General features: G+C 51.5%; 1 protein-coding gene across 1 annotated transcript; it reads right to left on the reverse strand.

The window, feature by feature from the left end:
- Positions 1-203: 203 nt before the first annotated feature.
- LOC4335380 (26S proteasome regulatory subunit 6A homolog) lies at positions 204-6,434 on the reverse strand. Its single transcript, XM_015778849.3, has 10 exons — positions 6,269-6,434; positions 6,024-6,113; positions 5,409-5,480; positions 4,025-4,144; positions 3,595-3,786; positions 3,164-3,282; positions 2,582-2,660; positions 1,581-1,700; positions 1,328-1,468; positions 204-649 (listed from the first exon to the last, which is right to left on the reverse strand). Exons 1-10 carry the CDS (start codon positions 6,350-6,352, stop codon positions 593-595), a joined length of 1,074 nt encoding a protein of 357 aa, XP_015634335.1. The 5' UTR covers positions 6,353-6,434; the 3' UTR covers positions 204-592.
- Positions 6,435-16,687: the final 10,253 nt, after the last annotated feature.

Here is a 16,687-nt window from a genome sequence, read left to right on the forward strand (position 1 = left end):
CCTGAAAAAACTTATCCCAGCCATGTTGGTGCCCTCATCCCGCCACCTCAGCATCGCCTCGCCACGTCGGCAGGGGGACGGCGCCAGCCACTCTGGTGCTCCAAAAAGGACCATTTCTGGGATAAGTTTTTCAAGGGTCTATTTGCAAAATAAATTTTTCAAAAGGACCAAAATGTGAAAAATCCAGGCCAATATAACAAAAATGGAGAAGTAGCCACGGTACTATTACAGCAACATGAGCTGTAGTGCTGCACAAAGTAATAGTAACTTTGTGTAGATGCAAGATCTAACAAATAGCCAACAATCTGATCAGCAAATGCTGTTGTCAAAAAAACTCAAATCTTGCAAGGTTATCAAAAACAATTGTTGCCTTTTCTGATTAGCTTCCTACTATGAGCCTCAAATATTTCTCAACTTACTAATCAGTACTATACAGACCACTGTTTTCAAACTATACTTGATCTCTCGTATCTAAGACATGGTAAAAATTTGAGTTAGGTGACAGTAACTTCTTGGTCTGGTCTCAGAACCAACTGCACACAAGGTAAGATGTTAGATGGTGTCCTCTATGCATAGTAGTTGAAGCTGTTGTTCAGTAATTCCCGTCTTTTACTTGCGCAATTGCTCTGACAAAGTCCTCATGCCGAACCTACAAGGAGAAAATCAATATAGGATGCAACAACGTAATTTCTTTTCGCAGAACAAGACAAGACAATGATGGACAAGGACAATAGGAGAGAATGTGCAGCGTACATTTTGACAAATTTATAAAACATTCTCACAAACATTACATTTATCTAGTTCTGCTAATACATTTCATGCAGAATGGACAGGGAAAAATCGGTAAGTCAACAGTTGTGTAAACTGTAAAACTAATAGGGCATGATAAAAGGATAGTAAGTTTATATGTACTAGAAGTTGAATTTACAATGCAAATATAAATCCAGTAAATGAACTTCACTAAGAAAAATGTTCTGCTATGCAATATTCTCCGTGGCTGTACCGCTGCTGTTATTTATTACTCTGTTTTTAGGTGTTCTCCTTTCAGAGTTGGATAACTTCTTTTAGCTACTCACATATTGTTTTTTTAATTATGAAGTATTCCTCTGTAAATTATTCGGGAATGCTTTGCAGTTTGCATGATGAATAACCACACCACTATATTATCACGAAGAGGAAGTATATAATAGTTCTGAAACAGATGAACATGGCTGCAGTAACCAACTGTGAATTATTGCAGCAGAAAGAAAACTGCTTGCTTTGTCTAAAAGAAGAACCGCTAAAGAAATGATAATGCAGCTAACAATAAATAAGAGACAGAAGAAACCTCTGTAGCATCTCGGTGAAATGCCAGCATGCTAGCCTCAAAGCATACAGCCTTTAGCTGTGCACCATTAAAATCATCTGTACAGCAAGCCAACTCTTCAAAGTTTACATCAGGGTTTTTGTCCATTTTTCGGGAGTGGATCTACAAATAATCATACAGAGCAAGACATTTAGGTTATGTGTGCAAAGCTAGATATCTTTTCAACAACTAAGCAAGTAAAGGAGGGAAAAAAAAGGTGTTCAAGGTAGCTTGCCTCCAGAATTCTAACTCTAGCCTGTTCAGATGGATGAGGGAATTCAATCTTTTGATCTAAACGGCCAGATCGCAGAAAAGCAGGATCAAGAACTTCTGGCCGATTAGTTGCAGCTATTACCTGTTAGTCAGCCAAAGAGTTCATCATGTCATTACTTTTTTAAAAAATACCAGCAAGAAACAGAAGTAAAGTATTAACAGAAATCATATTTTAGTGAATGTCATAAAGCATGTAGGAAACATGTGTTCGTTAGATAGACAAGCGATAAGGAACAAAGCTTATGTTTGAAGTTATAAGAAGCTGAAGACAATCAACAAAAATGCAAGAACAGGTCCTTAGGAATATCCATTAGGATAACTAAAAGGCTAATATGAATGAGGATGTCTTGATATTATCTTTTTCATGGTATTTATTGTAGCTTTCATCCAGTGATCAATATTGCACAGAACAAATGGGCTTCGCTCCCTTCCAAAAAAAAAAAAAAAGAGAGGGATTCACTGCTTATGGTCACCTAAAGTTATTCACAAGTTCTAAGAAATTTCGAGTCCATGCTGGTACCATTTGCTGTTTGCGAATAAAAGAAGAGATTACTGCATCTTAACACTACAGGCCTGTTTGGGTAGTCGGAAAAGGAAAAAAAATCACTCACAAAAAGCCAGCTTTTCGTCCTAGTCATTCATTCTCCTCTTCTCATTTCAACCTAATCCTTCCTATCCCAACACCACTAATATCCCACAGCCCAAATGCCCTGTATCAGTACATACGTGAATATAAAAAAAATAAAGTGGAACAGGAAGACATCTGAAGGGCTCTGTACTCTGTACCAGGATATGCACACACACCAAATGATTTAATACAATAGTTCCATACACAGAAGAATAAAGAGATATGAAAAAAAAAACACACTTCTAAACATATTTCAAGCCGCAGTTTGCATATTGCTAAATCTCCATCTGTGGTTATCGAAAGTCACATGAGCTTGTGGTTATTAAAACATTTACCTTTATACTCTCATAGCTCCCGACGCCATCCAACTGATTAAGAAGCTCCACAATTGTTTGTTGCACTTCCCTATCACCACTGCATGGCGTGCAACTAGTCAGAAGTGCAAGTACTCAAACCTAGCAGAAACAGAACATACATTGTATATTGTTGAGAGCACCATAACTGCCAAATGTACTAAAGGTCCTATTATAAACTCGAGTTACTTCTACTACAAGTCTCAACAGGAGCCTTCATGACTTTGTGCCAGAAATGAAGTTCAAACTTCCTTCCTGACATTTCTGAGGATCTAAAAATTCAAATGTCTTAAGCAGACATAAAAACTTGTATTGGAAAAGAACCTAGAATCATTTGCATAAAGTAAACTTGCAGTATACATGCTAAATTAAGTGATATATCAACTAAGGGTGCAGGTAAAGGCAATATACGATTAGAAAGAGGACATGATTTAACAAGTATTTAACATGTCAGCAAGTAGGAAACAAACAATTGCTGGAAAGAAATTAACAGAAAAGACCTAGTGTATTTGTTCACATATTCAAAAGTGGGAAATGATGAAGGAACGACCATGTTTGTCATACCTATCAAAGTGCTTGCTTCCAATTGCATCAATTTCATCAATGAAAATAATGCATGGGGCTTTCTCTTTAGCAAGCTGAAAGGCATCACGAACAAGTCTTGCTCCCTCACCAATAAGCTTCTGCACGAGTCCACAAAGAAACCAGTATTAATCTCAATCGTACATAAAAAAAAAGGCAAATCATGTAGCACTAAGAAACTTTTCAGAGGAGCTCAAAGATATCGAAGGATCATGAAAAACTCTGCTGTTCAATGCCTTTACGCATTTCATGTATCTATCAAATACTTTGATTGGTTTTCCCAAATTCACTGACCAATGCATAAAGATGGAACATGAGAAAGATACAGAATATACGCACACCTGATTTCATGAATAGCACAACAATATTTTACTGACAGTTAGGTGATGGATTTTCTGTTGCAAGATAATTACCACGGCAAGTTGTGGACCAGTTAGCTTAAGAAATGTTGCATTTGTCTGGGAAGCAAATGCATGGGCAACGAGTGTCTTCCCAGTTCCAGGTGGTCCATACAGAAGTACACCTTTTGGAGGGTGAATTCCCAACCTCTGGAAGCAGTTCTTGTGGATTATTGGCAACACAACTGCTTCCACAAGCTCCTCAATCTGAATATGAAATTTACAAAACAGTTTATTACTTATAGGAGATGGGGTGGTATAAATTAACAAGTAAACAAAACGCTATTCAGTACAATAATAAATTAACAAGTAAACAAAACGCTATTCAGTACAATAATAAATGAAGGAGTGCAAACAATGTTGCTATTCAGTACAATAATAAACTATGTCCACTGTTATTATTACCATTCTTAAGCAGGGAAAAGTAGAAAGAGTTGTAACTTACTTGTTTTTCGAGACCACCAATGCCACAGTAGTGTTCATTTGATGTACTGTCAACACCAATTAAATCTCCAGGCTTAAGTTTGCTAGGGTACACTACCCCAGCAATAGGACGGAATATAATCTGTCATTGCAAGAAAAGGAAACAAAAGAAAAAATATATATATCAGAATAAGTTTAGAACATAGATGATTGACTACAGAAAATGAAATCGAGTGAGCTCATTGCCTCAAGAATGTCCCCTGTGCATAAGTTCATATTTATCTATGGGTGGTATAGTTATTGCAGCAAATTTAGGCTCCTGTTGATGCATGTGCATATTGCAAAGGAAAGAACTCCACTGTTGATTCGACATGCCAGTCAGGATTGAACATATCCGAGCAATATTCATAACCGAGCTCACAGGCAATAGGAACGTAGGATTGGTTTAATTCTTCGCTTGCAAACATAATTACATTGCGAATGAGTCACGACCACAAATATTAGCAAAACACATTGAGTATGTTCCGTACACATGCACAGTTCAAAATGTGGAATACCAGAAGCGTACTTTTAACTTTTGAAAACTTAATCAAGCTTGTTTTAGTCTAGCAGTAGAGACATGCTGAATTAGTGAAAGGCAGAGAGTTTGCTATTGTCTGAAAAGAGAGGTTATCATCTGTGGAACAGAAGATATCACTGCAACCCTGTTGATGTTACAAATGACACAGTTCTGATATATTATGTATATACTGCCTCCGTTTGGAAAAGGATGAAGTTCTGGCCTCAACGCCTGAAGACAAAGACATCTCTTTACAGCTAAGAAATTGACAGCTTTGCCCCTTACTAGAGTAATTAATGTTCCAATCATTGAAATGCCAAGAGACCAAGCAGGCCCAGGGTAGCACAAATTTCAATCTACCTCAATCAATGCAAGTAGTGCTGCCACGTGGAAACATTCATATGCAATTAGGGATAGCTAGGAACAGCAGAGTTGAGTTTGAGTAATGGATTGCTCTCTCTCTCTCTCTCTCAAACGGGCAGGAGAGCCGCGCATCATTATATAAAGGAAAAGAGTCTAAGAAGACTCAAAGAAGCCCATTAGGGCAAGGTTTAGTACACAAGGGCTGGCTAAAGGAATAAAAAAGGACTATGACTAGCAATCCAAGCAAACACCACATCTATGGCCAAAAGGTACTAATGAATTGCTTTTAATAGGGGTAATTTGATAAAGCTTTAGGTAGAAAACCGAAAACTCCCCTATTTGAGTACAAAATCAACATTTCAAGTCGTCATCTAAAAGAGAAGGCAGGAATGGGTAAAACTTAGAATGAAGCCATACGTACAATGCTGCACTTGTGCAATATTTAGAGATTAGAAAAGAGAAATAGATCAAGTTGGTTTCTTACTTTTCGCTGCAAATGAAAGCCAACATCACAATCATCCTCAGCAGTCTCATCCTCTGGGCCCTTTTCCATAATCTAGAAATGGAATGAGCAATTAACCACACACTTATACACAGATGTACATAGCATCCAAAATGCCCCCCAAACTACAATTACATCTTCTCAATAAAAGGCCTACTTCTTTTCGCTGCAAGTGTAATAAGTTATTCATCGCTGGATGTTTGCAATTCGATCACATTGTACAATTTAGAACCTAATCCAAATTCAGAACTCCAGAATAGGCCAATTGGAAATGTAGATAACTCATTCACCCCCTGAATCCTCAATAACACGCAGTTGAAAAATGTGACAACACGCCCGAATATCGCTCATGATCATACAATTTAGAACCAAATCAAATGTCATAACATCATAACATGCAATTGGCTATAACGTAGCATAACTGCATATAAGAACCCCCCACACATTTCATGGACCGGCAGCGCGATTTTCAGAACAATGGTGAGGACAATGGCGCACAGATTAATCAATTACTCTAGAACCCAAACCCCGACCGAGCAAGAATCTCGAGCATCAACCCTAAAACCCCCCCAAATGCAGGTGGATGTGGGCGCTTACCCTGAGGACCATGCCGACGAGGTACGCCTCGTTCGCTTCGATTCCCTGGATGACGCGTTCCATATGCTGGTTCAACTTCGTCTCCTCCATCTGGAGAATCAAGCAAGCAAGCAAGCAAATAAACAAACCAACCCCACACCATCGGAGGTGAAACCCCCCCAGCGAGAAACCAAGAAGAACCGATCGATCGATCGACCAATGGCGGCTGCAAGAACCGACCCGGACCGAGCGACGCGGGTTCTCACCTCGAGGGTCCTGATCCTCTTCTTGAGGCGGTCCACCTCCTCGATGTCGCCGCCGTCGGCGGCGGCTGCGGCGGAGGAAGGCATGGTCGGTGGCGCGAGGCGGAGGCGGAAGTGGAGGCGCGGGGGGAAGGGAAGAGAGCGCCCCGCCCAGAAATACTCCACTAGCAGCCAGCTAATGGCGATTTTTGTTCTTTTTTGAACTGGGCAAAAAGCGATTTCGTAGCTAATCTTTTTTCTTTTAACTGCTAATTATATGTCAGTTTATCAAACTGCAAATATCCATGTAAGAAGTCTGAATAATTATAAAAGCGTTCATAATGCACACACGTGATGTGTGTGGTAATGTCTATCCATATAAACAAAATGTGTGCGTGGAGGAGAGAAAATGGTGGGGTCCACGTTTTCATCGGGTTCGCGTGGCTTCCTTTGGCTACAAGAACCTCGTCAAAAGAGAGCTGATTTTTTCTAGGAAGAGAGAGAAGAAGAAGCTTGCCGAGAAGCCACGTCCTCGCCGGAGAAGCTCGCCGAAGAGGGGAGGGTAGAGGCGTCAATCCGATCTAGATCCGCGCCTAATTCGCCGTCCCATCCGGCGGCGACGACAGGAGCTCGCCCATGGAGGTGGTGGATGGTGAAGCAGTGGCACCCTCGCCGGTCGACGCCTCTTGATCCGCGTCGCCGAGCTCCTCCACCACCGACTCATCTGCCGCTGACCCGTCCACATCCGCGTCGCCGAGCTCCTCCACCACCGACTCATCTGCCGCTGACCCGTCCACCGCTTCTGCGCGCCGGCGCTCGCCGTTGTTTTCCTCGGGGGGGGGGAGGGGAGGAGGGTGGTGTGCCGGTGAGCCCCAGGCCCGCCGCCCCTCCGGTCGGCGTCGTCGCACTTGGCTGCTCCGCCGATGCGCAGTGCTCTCTACGCGGTGGGGAAAATTGGAAAGGAGAGAGAGAAGAGAGAAAAAAAATGGTAAAGCTGGCACTGGTGGGACCCACAAGAAGCAACTTGCACTGTGGCATACTCCATCCGTCCCAAAAAAAAACCCAATCCTGATATAGGATTGAGTAACCCAATCCTGATATAGGATTGGGTTTTTTTTGGACGGAGGGAGTATATAGCTAAAGATTGTCCCTGGTCTAGCTGACGCGCGAGACACTGCAAATGCTCATGACACACTATGAACGCCTAAAAGTTCTTCTCTTCCGTTTCTTTTATCACAATCTCATGTATATCTGATACCAACATCCTATATAATTATAAATACCATTATTGGGTATATGCGTATAGCTTGTCAACACGTTAGAAATAACGCTAAATAGGGGCGTGGTTAATTATGTTCTATGCTAATCGAAGACAAATTTTGTTTAGACATTTGTAGGAAAAAAACCATAATTATGCGAAAGTAAATTAAAATGTCAAGTTAATGATATTATTTTATTAAAAATATTCTAATTTACATCAAACTATTTTTAAAATTATTTTCATCAAGAATTAAATGTTAAAATACATCCGCATTGATTTTCATGCATGTCCTTCCTATGTTGTACCACTCTTTTTCGTAAGAACGTTTGTAAACTATGTTTTTTTTCTCAAAAGTCTTCTATGTAAAAAATATACTCCTTGTCTTGATGGGCCCATAAACACCGGTTGACATAGTCAACCACCTCAGTGAAGCTCTGTTGTAAATTAACCTCGTTCACCATGGATGGATCAAGGAACCCAACTTGATTACCAAGGCAACGACTTTCGATCCAACACAACCTTGTCTTGATGCTCCTCTCTTTTGTCTTTTGTTTTTCCACATGCTCCTCTGTTTTTTCCTTCGATGTGCTCTTCTCTTTTGTCTTTCCAACTTTCCTCTTTTTTCCAAACTCGTTGGTTATTCCCATCACTAAGTTGTGCACCTCTGTCCCTGTTAGCTCTGCCGGGGGTCCGACTGTATCTCTGTGTCCATTGAAATTCTTTCTCATATTCCTATACGGGTGATACCTTGGGAGAAATCTCCTATGACCCATGTAGACCGTCTTGTGTGAATGCTTCAACCATTTGCTTCTTGTTTCCTCCATACACTCCGAACACGCCCATTTCCCTTTCACAGTTTGGCCAGAAAGGTTGCCAAGGGCCGGATAATCGTTGATGGTACAAAACAGCATCGCATAGAGGTTGAAATACTCTTGTGCATATGCGTCCCATGTTCGTGTGCCCTCATTCCATAGCCTTTCGAAATCATCTGACGGAGCGCGGTGCTCCTCACCGGGAGACCGCACAGGCCCCCCTTTGCCGGTTCGGCCGGGGGCTCAGGGTGAGATCTCAAGCTCTCCGTGTATGTGGGAAGATCGCGACCTCTCAAAAGAGCATGAAACACAAGCGATGTATACAGGTTCAGGCCGCTGAGAAGCGTAATACCCTACTCCTGTGTTTTGGTGGATCTGTGTATGAAGGAGCTACAAAGTGTGAGCCAACCTCTCCCTCGTTCTAGGTTCTGAATCTGGAAAAGATCATCCCCCTTCTCTATGGGCCAGGTCCTCCTTTTATACTTCAAGGGGATACCACATGCACCCCTCCCTTTCCAAACTGGACTTTTCTTCTCTTCATAAATGGACGGAGATTTGCACGGTCGTCCTCCGAACATCCTCCTGACGGGACGGCACACACCTACCTCCACTTCTGCCTGAGGCGGGCACGTCGTGGGAAGGTGGCTGTGTGCTGACGACATGAGCAGTGTCAGACCGGTCACAAATCGGTCATTCTTGTCCACCACGCGTCGGCTTAGCAACGTGCATGTTTGCCCTTCTTCAAACAACATCTTGCTTGTAATGGTTAGGATGAAGCCTGGCATATATCGATCGGGGCTAACGTGTCATCTCTGGGATGTAACACGCTAGCTCCAGCCGGGGACGAGTGCCTAGAAGCTCTCGTCTTGACGGGATGGGGCGAAGCGTGCGTCAGACCGCCTGTCGCCACCTAACCCGCGATTTGACCGGTCTGTGACTGGTCACAGACCGGATAATCGAGTGCACTGCACTGCACTTCGTGCGGCGTGACACGCTTAACCGAGGCGCAATAAATGCGGTTAGGTGAGCCCCGCTGTGCTCACCTAACCCATACACGTGGAGTAGAAACGCGAGGGGTCGGGGCGCCTCGGCCCTCGGGGGCGAGGCAGGAGTGGTCCGACCCCCCCCTCGGGGAGACCAAGAGGTGGGCGCACACATCACCCTCGGGCCCGACGTCCCCCGAGGGTGCCAGGCCACGTGGGCGATGGTGTCTGCCTCAAGCCTCTAGTCATGATACTCCCGGTCCCATGTCACCGACAGTAGCCCCCGGCGTTATGCCAGGGCGATCGCCCTTCTTATGGGAAGCGGCCGGGCGTGACGCCACTCCTAAAGCCTGGTGATAGGTGGGACCGGTCTCCATGGTTGGGCAGAAACCCAACGGTCTCAAACCATGCACACCGGTTATGGTAATTTGGCTGTCAATAATGGGCGGTCTCTTCAAGACTGCCACATCACCTGAGCGGCGAACGAATCTGGGCGAGCCGATTTGCTTCGCCTGGAGATACGGTAATGTCGCTTCGGTCGGCGAGCGTAATTAACGCGCGCACGATACGATCTATCTCGACTGCCGCAACCGCATATCCACCTCACGCGCCGCAAGCGGGCGAATGGGATCAGTGGAAGCGTGGGCGCGAGAAACGAGGGGGCGAAATAATGGGCGCGAGAAACGAGGAGCCGGGCACAGCGTTGGCAAGGGTATAAAGGTACTGAGGATAGGATTTGCTTCCTTCCTTTCGCCATCATTCCCCTTGCCTTCGCCGCTTGCGCCCTAACTCCTTCTTCCCTGCGCCCTTCTTTCGCCACACGCGCTCGCTCTCCATCTTCTCTTCGTCCGGCGCCATGGCACGGGGCTCCGCACTGCTTGATGGTAGCGTGCTGCCGCCTTCCCGCATCGTGAGCGAGAAGCAGGCTGGGTTGCCGCGCCGCTTTATGCCGGAATCTGCCACCGGCCGTGAGATAGTCATGCTGGGCGAGGGACGCCCGGCGCCAGACTACCCGGGGAGGTCCGTCTTCTTTCTCCCCTTTGCAATGGCAGGGCTGGTTCCGCCATTTTCTTCTTTCTTCATGGATGTCCTGGAGTTCTACGATCTCCAGATGGCGCACCTTACCCCCAACGCAGTGATGACATTGGGCATCTTCGCACACCTGTGCGAGATGTTCATTGGGGTGCGCCCATCTCTTCGGCTGTTCCGGTGGTTCTTCACCGTGCAGTCGGTATCGCCACCGTCGGTGGTCGGCGGCTGCTATTTCCTGCCGCGGGGGCCGGTGTTGAACCGCTACATCCCCTGCGTCCTCCGCAAAAAGTGGGATGACTGGAAGAGCGACTGGTTCTACACCCCCCTCGCCGACGAAGCGCGCCTCCGACTTCCGAGCCAGCCCCCGGCGCAGGCCTCCAGCTGGCGGGCGCCGGTAGATCTGGGGGATGGCTATGACGCCGTCCTCGACCGCCTCGCGGGCCTGCGATCCCAGGGGCTCACCGGGGCCATGGTGTACGGCGACTACCTCCGTCGTCGGATTGCGCCGCTCCAGCGGCGCGCTCGGGGCGCCTGGGAGTACACCGGGTCCGAAGACTACATGCGGACCCACCAGGGAGTCAGATGGGATTGGGCTCCCGAGGACTTCAAGATACTGGTCCAACGGGTGCTAAATCTCAACTCCGTGGAGGCGTCCCTCATCCCCCACGGTATCCTCCCCCTCTGCAGCGATCCAGATCGCGCCTCCATCTTGACCATTATGACGGCGGTCGGGGCCTCAGAGGAGCAGGCTCCTAAGGGCCATGACGGCGCAGGCGGGAGCCGCCGAGGGGATCAATCTACCCCCGGAGGGGGTCGTGCTTCTGGGCCCCGCGTCGGGGGCTCGGGGAGCAGCCGCCCTACCGACGCCCGGGGGAAGAGGAAGCTGGGAGGAACACCTCCCCCATCTCCTCCCCGAGGGGGCGGGGCGGTGCGCGCCAGCAGCAGGCGCCCGGAGGGGGCCGCGCCAACATCGCAGCCCGAGGGGGAGCGCAAGAAGAAGCGGCTGCGCAAGATGGGGGAGACAGAACCATCCCGGGGAAACCTAATTTCCCCTCCAAGGTGGTCATTTAACCGACCCCCTCGCAGGTTCGTCCCACGCTCATTGCGACCGTCTTTTCTTCTATCCCAAAAGCAAGTTTTCTCTTACCCATCTTGTTTGCCTTCTGGTTTTTCTTTCTGCTTCAGTGATATCCCATCGCGTTCCTCCCACCATCCCAAGTCCGGCCAGTCCGAGGCTGAAGATCCGGCGGCCGCAGAGGCACGGAGGCGGGAATCTGACCGGCGAGAGGCCGCAAACCGCCTACGGGAAGCTGAAGAGGCCGCCCGGGAGGCCGCCCGGGCTCGCCAGGCTGAGGATACCGCTCTGGAGGAGGCCGCCCGGGCTCGCCAAGCCGAAGAAGCCGCTCGGGAGGAGGCCGCCCGGGTTCGCCAGGCTGAGGCGATGGCGGCTTCCGAGGCAGTTCGCGACGAGGTCGCGGGCGCCTCGCTTGGGTCCACCCCTTCGGGCGACGCCCAGGACCAAACAGGTCCGGGGGCGGCTCGCGACGAGGCCGCGGGCGCGTCGCTTGGGCCCACTCCTTCGGGCGACGCCCAGGACCAAACAGGTCCGGGGGTGGCCCGCGATGAGGCCGGCGCGTCTATTGGCGGGCCGAGCCGCGCGGCATCTTCTCCAAGGCAGCCCTTCCCCACGCCTTCCGTCGCCCCGCTGAGCGCAGAGCCCCTTCTGCAGGCCTTAGCCGCCGCAAATACCGCGGTGTTGGATGGGTTAAATGCCCAGGTGGAGGCCCTGCAGGCGGAGCGTGCGGAGCTCGACGCCGCATGGGCACGTGTCGAGGAGGGGCGGCACTCGGTGGAGGCCATGGTGGAAGCGGGCCGCAAGGCACACCGCCGGCACGTCTCAGATCTTGAGGCCCGCAAGACGGCACTGGCGGAGATCGCTCGAGAGGTGGAGGAGGAGCGGGGGGCTGCCCTCATCGCCACCACTGTGATGAACGAGGCGCAGGACTCCCTCCGCCTTCAGCACGGGAACTGGGAGGCGGAGCTGAAGAAAAAGCTCGACGCCGCCCAGGGGGTCCTTGATGCCGCCGCTGCCCGAGAGCAGCGAGCGACGGAGACCGAAGCGGCGCTCCGGCGGCGTGAAGAGGCCCTCGAGGCCCGCACCATGGCGCTGGAGGAGCGCGCCTGCATCGTGGAGAAGGACCTGGCGGACCACGAGGCCGCCGTCGCCTCCCGGGAGACAACGCTGGCGGCGCACGAGTCTGCCTGCGCCGAAGAGGAGTCCGCACTCCGCCTCCGCGAGGACGCGCTTACCGAGCGGGAGCGAGCTCTCGAAAAGGCCGAGGCCGAGGCGCAACGGTTGGCGGACAGCCTGTCCCTCCGTGAGGCAGCGCTGACGGAGCAGGCCCGCCGCAATTTGGAATCCGTCCGCGCCGAGAGAGCCGCACTGGAGCAGCGGGCTGCCGACCTCGAGGCGCGGGAAAAGGAGCTGGACGCGAGGGCGCGCATCGGCGGGGCGGCTGCGGGCGAAAGCGACTTAGCCGCCCGCCTCGCAGATGCCGAACACACCGTCGCCGACATGCAGCGCGCGCTAGACTCATCCGCCGGGGAAGCCGAGGCCCTCCGTTTGGCGGGCGAGATAGGGCCCGGCATGCTCTGGGATGCAGTCTCCCGTCTGGATCGCGCCGGTCGGCAGGCGGGCCTCTGGAAAGGGCAGACAATAAAGCCTGCCGCCAACCTGGGAGGCCTTGCCCAGCGCCTCTCGAAGATGGCCGGGGCTCTCCAGCAGCTCCCCGAGGAGCTCGAGAAGACCATCAAGTCATCCTCGAGGGACCTCGCCCAAGGAGCAGTGGAGCTCGTCCTGGCGAGCTACCAGGCCAGGGACCCCAACTTCTCTCCGTGGATGGCGCTGGACGAGTTCCCACCTGGGACTGAAGACAGCGCGCGCGCGCAGGTCCGGGATACCGCCGACCACATCGTCCACAGCTTCGAGGGCTCGGCCCCTCGGCTTGCGTTCGCCCCCAACTCCGATGAGGAGGGCGATGCCAGCGGTGTAGACGACGTGGAAGACGAGGCCGGCGACCCGGGCGCATCGGATTGAGCCCCCAGGCCCCCGCCAATCTTCAATTTCTTTCTTTTTCTTTCTTCTAAGGCCTTCAGGCCTGTTTTTTGTATAGATCAACTTATAATCTGCAATCAAAAATGATGAAAAAATTCTTTGTGTTAATTTTATTTTGCTATGCGGATGAGATGAGGATGATCTGTGCCGTGGTCCTCTTTTTGTGTCTTAGCTTGATTTAAGGGCCCGTGCCCAAGTCCCAGTCCTCGAAAAGCGCGGGTCGGGGCTAGTGCCTGGGGAGATCCGCATGTCGAGACTGGCCAGGCCGGGAACGTGGTGACCGAGGGTTATGGGTGACCCGATTGTGGGTTTTTGCCGATTCCCCCCCGGAGTTCACCACGCCCCGGGGCACGGCTCGGTTCTGGGCCCCGTTTGGCGATTTTAGCTGACCGAACCGAGCCCCCGAGGGCAAGGTTGAGCACGAGTGACCTCATTTCAAGTCAAAATTCTTCAAAAAGGAAAAAACGGCACAGATACAGCCCTTAGGAAATTGAAACTGCTTTTATTGAAATACTGAAATGAGAGAAAAGAGAATGTGCATGTGTGGCAGCCCCCGGCCAACCCTGCACACCCGAGGGGGGGTGCGGGGTTGGCCCGAGCCCGAAACCTGACACCCGACCCCCCCCCCCTCAGGGGTAGAAGCGACGAAGGTGCTCGATGTTCCATGGGTTAGGCAACTCTGTGCCGTCGCCCGTGGCCAGCCGTATGGAGCCCGGCCGGGGGACGCCGATCACTCGATACGGACCCTCCCACATTGGTGAGAGCTTGCTCAATCCAGCACGCGTTTGAACGCGGCGTAAGACGAGGTCGTCGACGCAGAGTGATCGGGCCCGGACGTGGCGCTGATGGTAGCGCCGCAGGCTCTGCTGGTAGCGTGCGGCTCGGAGGGCCGCACGTCGCCTTCGTTCTTCCAAGTAGTCGAGGTCATCTCTACGGAGCTGATCTTGATCAACCTCGCAGTACATGGTGGCCCGAGGAGACCTCAGGGTGAGCTCGGATGGGAGAACCGCTTCTGCGCCGTAGACGAGGAAGAAAGGCGTTTCCCCGGTTGCTCGGCTTGGTGTGGTTCGGTTCGCCCAGAGCACCGCTGGCAACTCCTCGATCCATGAATCGCCGTGCTTCTTGAGAATATTGAAGGTCTTGGTTTTAAGGCCTTTGAGGATTTCTGCATTGGCGCGCTCCACTTGACCATTGCTTCTGGGGTGGGCAGGTGAGGCGAAGCAGAGCTTGATGCCCATGTCTTCGCAGTAGTCGCCGAAGAGTTCACGATCTTGATGACCGGATAAGCCTCGGGCCACTTGGTGAACTTGTCGATCGCGACATACAGGTACTCAAACCTGCCCGGGGCCCGCCTAAACGGTCCCAGGATATCGAGCCCCCAGACAGCAAATGGCCATGAAAGTGGTATGATCTGCAGGGCCTGGGCCGGCTGATGGATTTGCTTGGCGTGGAACTGACACGCTCTGCATCGCCGAACCAGGTCGACCGCGTCATTGAGGGCAGTCGGCCAATAGAATCCTTGACGAAAGGCCTTGCCAACCAGGGTGCGCGAGGCAGAATGGGCTCCGCACTCGCCTTCATGGATATCGACAAGAAGCTCAACGCCTTGTTCCCGAGGAATGCACTTCAGGAGGATTCCGTTAGCCGCGCGCCGATAGAGGATCCCTTCTACCAGCACGTAGCGTTTGGAAATGCGTTGGACGCGTTCACTCCCTTCGCGGTCCTCAGGTAGAGTCTTATCTGTGAGGTATACTTGGATCTCAGAGATCCAAGCAATCAATCTAAGGGAGCTTGGAGCGCTCCCCTCGGGTCCCGAGGCCTGGGCTCCGACGGGCCTCGGGGACCGATCAGGCGCGTCCGTCTCCCCTAAGGGGTCGGGTCGCGCCGACGGCTGGGCAAGCCTTTCTTCAAAGACGCCCGGTGGGGTCTGGGCTCGCGAGGACGCGAGCCGTGAGAGTTCGTCGGCAATCATGTTATCCCGTCTGGGCACATGCCGAAGCTCTATCCCGTCATAATGGCGCTCCATACGCCGCACTTGGCGTACGTAAGCGTCCATCTGCGGGTCAGAGCACCGGTACTCCTTACAGACTTGGTTAACGACTAGCTGGGAGTCGCCTAACACCAAGAGACGGCGGATCCCCAGTCCGGCTGCCACTCTGAGTCCGGCAAGGAGTCCCTCGTACTCTGCCATATTATTGGTCGCTCGAAAGTCGAGGCGGACCAAGTATTTGAGGACGTCTCCATTCGGAGAGGTCAACGTGACCCCCGCGCCGGCGCCCTGAAGAGACAAGGAGCCGTCGAACTGCATCACCCAGTGGGCGGCGTGAGGCAGCTGCGAGGGGTCCGAGCTGGCTTCAGAGACTGAAACGGTCTCTGGAGCCGGGGTCCACTCTGCCACAAAATCGGCGAGGGCCTGGCTCTTGATAGCGTGGCGTGGTTCAAAGTGTAAATCGAACTCAGAAAGCTCGATTGCCCATTTTACCACCCGTCCTGTACCCTCCCGATTATGCAAGATTTGACCGAGGGGGTAAGACGTAACCACAGTGACCCGATGCGCCTGGAAATAATGGCGCAGTTTCCTCGAGGCCATCAGAATAGCGTAAAGCATCTTCTGGGCCTGAGGGTATCGGGTCTTGGAGTCCCGGAGGGCCTCGCTAACAAAGTAGACAGGCCGCTGCACCCTTCGGTGGGGCCGATCCCCTTCGCTAAGGGCCATATCCCCGGGGCGCTCCTCGTCCAAGTGGCCCCTCGGGGCGCACTCGTCTTCTGTGCCGATGACCTCGGGGTCGGAGGACGACAGGGGCGGCCTTCCCACAGTGGCCTCGGGGCCGTTCTGGGGGTCGGGGGCTCCTGGCGTCGTCGGACAAGCGGGCAAAGGGCCAACTCTGGTCGTCAGGGGCCTTAGGCCACCGTTCGGCTCGGGGGCCTCTTCTCCCGGCTCCCTCCCGGGTCGAATCGGTACAGGGTTAGCCTCGGAGTCAGAGGGCGATAGATGCAGCCTTCCCGCAGTGGCCTCGGGGCCTTCCTGAGGGTCGGGGGCGCCCAGCACCATCTGACGAGCGGGCAGAGGGCCGACTCCAGTCGTCAGGGGCCTTAGGCCACCGTTCGGCTCGGGGGCCTCTCCTCCCTGCTCGCTCCCGGGCCAAGTCAGCACAGGGTGGGGGTGCGCGGAATGAGGATTGTCCTCATCGCGCTCCACAACCAATGCTGCACTAACTACTTGGGGGGTCGCCGCTAAGT

This window comes from Oryza sativa, chromosome 4 (assembly GCF_034140825.1).
Source record: "Oryza sativa Japonica Group chromosome 4, ASM3414082v1".
NCBI lineage: Eukaryota > Viridiplantae > Streptophyta > Magnoliopsida > Poales > Poaceae > Oryza > Oryza sativa.

Coding starts and splice junctions, on each gene's coding strand:
- LOC4335380 (XM_015778849.3), bottom strand. CDS start 6,352: ATGCCTTCCTCCGCCGCAGCCGCCGCCGACGGCGGCGACATCGAGGAG. Junction 3,283..3,594: donor CTGGTCCACAACTTGCCGTG/GTAATTATCTTG, acceptor GGACTCGTGCAG/AAGCTTATTGGTGAGGGAGC. Junction 1,701..2,581: donor GGAGCTATGAGAGTATAAAG/GTAAATGTTTTA, acceptor GCTGACTAACAG/GTAATAGCTGCAACTAATCG.